The 6,356-nt window shown below is 30.7% G+C and overlaps 2 protein-coding genes across 3 annotated transcripts; one reads left to right on the top strand and one right to left on the bottom strand.

Moving 5' to 3' along the window:
* Positions 1-2,289: 2,289 nt before the first annotated feature.
* On the bottom strand, positions 2,290-3,027 carry LOC123007561 (probable phospholipid hydroperoxide glutathione peroxidase). The gene has a single exon (XM_044402933.1). The coding sequence runs from the start codon at positions 2,973-2,975 to the stop codon at positions 2,376-2,378; it is 600 nt and encodes a 199-aa protein (XP_044258868.1). The 5' UTR covers positions 2,976-3,027; the 3' UTR covers positions 2,290-2,375.
* A 2,542-nt stretch (positions 3,028-5,569) lies between these two features.
* LOC123007567 (probable phospholipid hydroperoxide glutathione peroxidase) lies at positions 5,570-6,352 on the top strand. 2 transcript variants are annotated; one of them, XM_044402946.1, is made up of 2 exons: positions 5,570-5,642; positions 5,715-6,352. In XM_044402946.1, the coding sequence occupies exon 2, from the start codon at positions 5,715-5,717 to the stop codon at positions 6,291-6,293; it is 579 nt and encodes a 192-aa protein (XP_044258881.1). In that variant the 5' UTR covers positions 5,570-5,642; the 3' UTR covers positions 6,294-6,352. The 2 variants fall into 2 exon arrangements, with proteins under 2 accessions (XP_044258881.1, XP_044258890.1); XM_044402955.1 differs by having other exon boundaries at positions 5,575-5,642; positions 5,691-6,352.
* Positions 6,353-6,356: the final 4 nt, after the last annotated feature.

The following is a 6,356-nucleotide window of genomic DNA, read 5'->3' as shown; positions in this document are numbered from 1 at the left end:
CAATATTTTAAAAATATGTTATTTATTATTGTGTTTTTTAAACGGCTGAAACTGTTGAGAGGGTATCAAAAAGCAAAGTGCCAAGTTTCGACTGTAAGAAGAATACATTCAAAATTACTTTTATCAAATAATATACGGGTTGTCCCAGAAATAAATAATAGATTAATTTTAACCACATCAAATACAACATTTTTTATACAGACCGGATTATAAAAAAATTAAAACACAGTTGTACAGTTTATTGTTATCTCTTGTTTGAAATAGATGCTCAATTAATGCTACTTCCTGTTTCACCGGAAATGCCTTCAATTTCGTTTTTTTTTAATATGGAACAGCCTGTAAATTTATAAGGCAATTTAAAAATGAACTTAAATTAAGTTGGTTGTAGAAAGAATAGAAAGAACATTTTTATTCATTTTATCTAAGACAAGCAAATGGCTGATAACAAAAAACTCAATTTTGAACAAAGACGTAATATTTTATTGTTTTTTATTATTTGCAAATAATGAAATTATGGCTTGAGGCCTTTTTTTTATCCAGCCTGTATGTAAGTACAATTTTTTCTCAAACGCAATCGTTATTTACTCGTATCTGTAAAATCACAGATAAAGCCACTAAACAAAAACACACGCAAAATAAAGTTGCTCTTTATATTCGATTGAAACAAATAATTAATATCGTCTTTTTGTTTTATTTATGAAAAACCACATTGTAAAATTGATCACAAATTCTGTTAAAAAACATCCACTAAACTTCAAAGTTAATGTTCATTAATCTTGTGACGGTCAATTCTTAATAGCCATTTAATTTATTGCACAGTTGGCAGCATTTATCCTGCTACCTCTAGTGTGATAGTTGTGTCTATGTTGGCAGCAGAAGTAGGTAACTAAAGTGTGTTAATTTTATTATTCTTAAAAAATTTGTCATTGGTTAAAATTAATGTACTTATTTCTAAGACACGTTGTATAATAAGTAATTTACGTTATAATTCTGGTAAGTTAAATCTTACAGTACGAATGAGATGTTAGAAGAATTACAGACTTTTCGGATGTACTGAGTGTTACAGTAAGTTGAGGAAGTCCATTAGTGGCCTTTAAATGGTAAAATTTAAAAAAAATTGTATAGGACATTGATAGATACTATTAGTGCATCACCTAAAATTATTTTCAACCATACAGCATGTCTAAACAATAGTTACGATACAATGAAACATCGTATGTTTCTTTGCATTTTAGAATTAAGCCTTTTAAAACAATGTTTTTACGCTAAAGTTTTATTAGTTAATTTCGCTTAGTTTTAGAAATAAGACGTTTTTTTGACAAAAACATGTCCTTTTTAAAAATTCATTACACAAAAATTAAGACAGCTAGAACAAATTTTTTCTTACTTCTGCAAAGAATATTGAAATAATGTGTGAATATATTAAAATTGTTGAAATGGAGCAGTGTACTCCCCCAGAAGTTAGAGAAAGTTCCCGGTATTTTAGCGAACCTGGTTACCACCCAAGAGATGAAATAATATTACTGGCTCATAAGATGTAATAATGTGTCTCCCAACCTTTAAAAGGTTAGTAATCACTTAATCAGCAAATTACATTAGTGGTTGTGAATAAATAAATTTTAGCAAACCGTACAAAAAAGTCCGTAAGAGAAAATAGTCCAGAAAGTGTGCATCCGTGTAATGTAAGTTGCGTAGTATGTTTTTTATTGACATACTTGTGTATTACGTTGCAGACTTGATTAAAATTTTATAAGAATGTTTTCCGATCGATATAATTATTGAATAAGGTACGCAGAAGTAATAAATTCATAAAAGTAGATAAAAAAACTTTTCGAAACTAAAATTGCACAATTATACAAATGAGCCTGACCAAATTCTCGATGCAACCACCATTACTCTTCGTAAGTTATTTTGCGACAACTGTAATGTTGGTTGCATCGAAAATTTGGTCAGGCTCATATTCCTCGTGAATCACCCTATATTATGTAATTATTTTTAGCGTTTTAAAATGTTGAATAAGATCTAAAATAACCCTTTGTTGACCTACAAAAGCATTCACAACGACAAACTGACTAATAAACAGAAAAATACACACATAAAGAGGGTTTATAAGTTGTACAAGGACGAGCTAATCAAATATAATGACAGTGTAGGTAGTAAACACTTTATTTTGTAAACAATATAAACGCATATGTATCTAAACAAGAAATATTTGTTCTCATACAGTCATTACCTTATTGAATCTTACATTGTCTTATTATACAAATTATGTGATTTTTTATTAGAAGATATTTTTATATAAATCAAGATTTATTTTGAGTAAATATGTATAACGAGCATAAATAACAATAAGATTAGTCTGCAATAATTCCAAATCACCAGTACTTTTCTAGTGACTTGACCAAGTCTTTGGGATTGGTGCTGGGTCCATGTCTTTCAACTGGCTGCCCATTCTTGTCGATGATAAACTTGGTGAAATTCCACTTGATGAAATCCCCCAATGTTCCCCCTTGCTTATGCTTCAAATACTTCCACAAAGGATGCGCGTCATTTCCATTGACATTAATTTTTGCAAAAACATCAAATTTGGCATTTTTACTTGAAACAAATTGGCAAATCTCTTCATTACTCCCTGGTTCCTGACCGGCGAATTGATTGCAAGGAAATGCCAAAATCCTCAAACCCTTGGACTCTCCAAACTCGTTGAAAAGGTCCACAAGCTCGGCGTAGTTGTTCTTGGTGTAACCACAATTGGAGGCAACATTGACGATGATGCACACGTGCCCTTTGTACTTTTCTAAAGATACGGTTTCACCTTTGATATCGTTGGCGCTGAATTCGTAGATGGATTTGGCTTCTTCAGGCTTCTCGGGATTAGACATTGTGGTTTTTGATGTTATCACAGGAGGTACTGTTGAAAACACCCGTAACACTGTCGTTGCAACGCTAAACAACTGGAAGCCGGGAATCAACATTTCCAGTTCCAGTTATTATTTTATTTGCGCAATCATGCGATGTCATGGCTTTGCGCCGAAGCTAATTCAGGCAACCCAAAATACACAACTTTTCCGACTTTTAAAAATATTCCAAATAAATATTTAGAATCCTTGAACACTTTTCCCTGACTAATACTGTAAGTACTCTAAAAATAAAATTGTGTGATTAGATATTTCCTTTCCATTGGAGACTTAACACTATGTAAAATGTTAGAGACATAAAATTTCACTGGTTTTCACCTGATTGGTGTGTTTTCATCGACGTTTCGTGTTATTTATCAATCTATCTTGAAGGGCATTTCCTCTTTTATAATTTTATCATTATTTAATAGAATATTACATGTGAAATACCGTGCGATCAAAAAAATTATAAATTAGAGTAGGCGTCGATTAAATTCTACAGTTGGCAACACATTCGTCTTGTTCAGCAATAAAAAGTTTCTACTATAAAGTAAACATTATTTCACTCAAAAGGAATAAAACACAAACTTGTCAAAGTTTCCGCTGATATTTGATGTCAAAAATCAGGATTGCCATCTGAAGGACTTTAATCACCGCCTACTCTAAATTAAATGGTCTTTTAGGACTCTCTGTTTACTTTTGACGAGTTTTTTAACATTCGAAATGAAGAAGCTGACTTAAATGCCTTTTTCAGTATTGTTATTTATTTTTTTATTTTTTTTACATGCTAACTTGATTAAATTAAATTTTATTCACAATCACTAATGTAATATACCGATTACTAACTTTTAAAGGTTGGAAAACACGTCATTAAATCTCATGAAGAGTGATAATATTACTTCTCATGGGCAGTAATATGCAGGATAGCCAACCTTCAAATTACAAAATTACCAGGAATTTTTCTTTTCAAATTGTCAAGTTACGCATAATATTTTGTTAAATTAGTATTCAATTGCTTTTGTATAGCAGTGTCTCTTACTTCTGAAGGTGTACACTGCTCTATTTCGACGACTTTAAATCAGATTCACACATTATTTCAATATTTACTTTGACATTTCTGAAATGTCAAAATCAAACGCCATTTGTATGGCTCACCAGTTTGGACCTTAACTTTCTTAGAATTTTATTTAACTTACCCAAATTTTTGACTGAAAATAATGTGATTGTGAAAAAAATAACATACAAACCTTGGGTGGTAATGGCATTACCCCCTGTGCTTTATCCGTACATAAGGACTCGGGGTAATGCCATATTTACCACCTCGCTTATAATGTACTATTAATACAACGTTTATATATGACATTTTCATGTAGTCCAATTTACTCGAACAAAATCTGTGATATAGCTACATTCAAAAAAAAATGGGAAATGTCAAAAAAATTTAGTTTTTTCATGGTGTGAACGTGTTTTATTAAAAATAGCTTAAAACATTTTGACAGCATGTCAGTTAAAAAATAAATAGGTTATATTTGAACAAATTACATTTTCGAATTGCGTTTCACGGTTCATTTACCCACTTTTTAGTAATCTTTCCGATAGTACTTTTTCCCACTCTACATTCTGTCGCTAAATTCTTAATTTTCCTATAACACTAACTATAACAATATGAATTTCAATATTTAATTTAAGTCACAGTCCATATATTCCTCCACAGAATAGAAACTTTTGTTGAGCAACATTATCTTTACTTTTTTCTTAAACTGAATTATATTTAAGTTCTTGATTTCTTCATTTAGTTTATTATATAATTTGGTACCTATTGTCATTATTATTATAGGTATTGTCAAACTGATAATTGACAACTAGAACCAAATTTACATTTGGAAAATTTTCATTTCCCGTTTATTTTAATGTAGCTGTGCATTTTCGATTTTTAAAGAAAATAGTTTTGATCAAAACCGCGTCCTGCTATCGCCTTTTGTTTTTAATTTAAATATGCATAAACAATTTTTTTTAGGAAAAACCTAAAAATCTTAAAAAATTAAAGACATTACAAGGCACTTCTTTTTGCGTACGACTTTAGTGTATTCACTGATTTTGAATTAAATTTAACTGCAGTCAAATAAAGTTGTATTTTTTTAAAGGGAATCATATCTATGACATTCTTGAAAGTTTTTTTAGTGATTTCTATCTATTCACCTGTCGCAAATGAATGACATTTGTCATTTGCCAATAAAAGTTTGACGTTTAAATTTAAGAGTCAAAGCTGCCAAACTATAAGATTTAGGGTGGGTTTATAAACGGCGAATTAAATATTTAATTGCAATTAAATTTCATTCGTTACGTGATTGGTTTAATTTTGATGAACAACCAATCAGATTTCACGATATTGAAGTTAATCGCGATTAACTTAATTTTGATTTAATTTACTTCTTGTAAACCTACCATTAATTTATAAGATTTAAATTTGAAACCAACTTGAGGATAAAAAGATAAAAATTACAATCACTAACAGTCCCGGTGTATGCATAAAGGCCAATTTCATGGTCGTCAATTATTTATCTCACAAATACAACAAATTTTTCATTTATTTAATTAAATATATACTTTAAAAACTTAATTTAACCACATTTTGAAATTAGCGCGCAAATAACTGTAATTTCATATTCAAGGTTGGCAGCATTACAACAACTAAAAACATAACCTTAATTTAATAAAAAGCCGGCGAGAATTTAATATTCAGCAGTAAGTGCAATTTAAATTGGAAAAACAACTAATTTAACTTTTTTTCATCGTTGTTATTATATTTTCATAAAGATGCCACGTAAAAAGACCAAAGCAACAAAAAGAATTCAACCCAGCCTAGACGCTTCAGACGCAAACCACACAACAGCGGAAAGTTCTGAAGCCCCACCTGCGACGACTATTTACGATTTTACCGCCAAGACCCTTGAAGGCGAAGAAATTTCATTAGAAAAGTACAAAGGACACGTTTGCATTATAGTAAATGTTGCATCAAAATGTGGACATACAAAATCAAATTATGAACAGTTTGTTGAACTGTATGACAAGTATTCAGAAGAGAAAGGAGTGCGAATTTTGGCGTTTCCTTGTAATCAGTTTGGGGGACAGGAACCTGGCGACTCTGAAAAAATCTCCGAATTTGCTAAATCCCGAAATGTTAAGTTTGACATGTTTGAAAAAATTAAGGTTAATGGCAAGGATGCTCATCCATTGTGGAAATTTTTGAAGGAAAAAATCCCCAGTCCTAAAGGAAAAGACATCAAGTGGAATTTCACCAAGTTTATTGTCAATGATGAAGGGGTTCCTGTAGAAAGACATGCTTCTAGTGTTAAACCTCTCACTCTTCTAGAATCTCTTCAGAAGCTGTGGTAGTTTATTATTATATTTTCTGTAACTACTTAATAATAAAAAAATTGTGTTTTTTGGTACAATTTG

The sequence above is a fragment of the Tribolium madens genome, unplaced genomic scaffold (assembly GCF_015345945.1).
Source record: "Tribolium madens isolate multiple individuals breed KSU strain unplaced genomic scaffold, Tmad_KSU_1.1 Scaffold_11;HRSCAF=98;Tcas5.2_LG3b, whole genome shotgun sequence".
Taxonomy (NCBI): Eukaryota; Metazoa; Arthropoda; class Insecta; order Coleoptera; family Tenebrionidae; genus Tribolium; species Tribolium madens.
Note: the sequence above shows the minus strand (reverse complement) of the source record. Positions and strands in the feature narration are given on the sequence as shown.

Coding starts and splice junctions, on each gene's coding strand:
- LOC123007561 (XM_044402933.1), bottom strand. CDS start 2,975: ATGTTGATTCCCGGCTTCCAGTTGTTTAGCGTTGCAACGACAGTGTTA.
- LOC123007567 (XM_044402946.1), top strand. CDS start 5,715: ATGCCACGTAAAAAGACCAAAGCAACAAAAAGAATTCAACCCAGCCTA.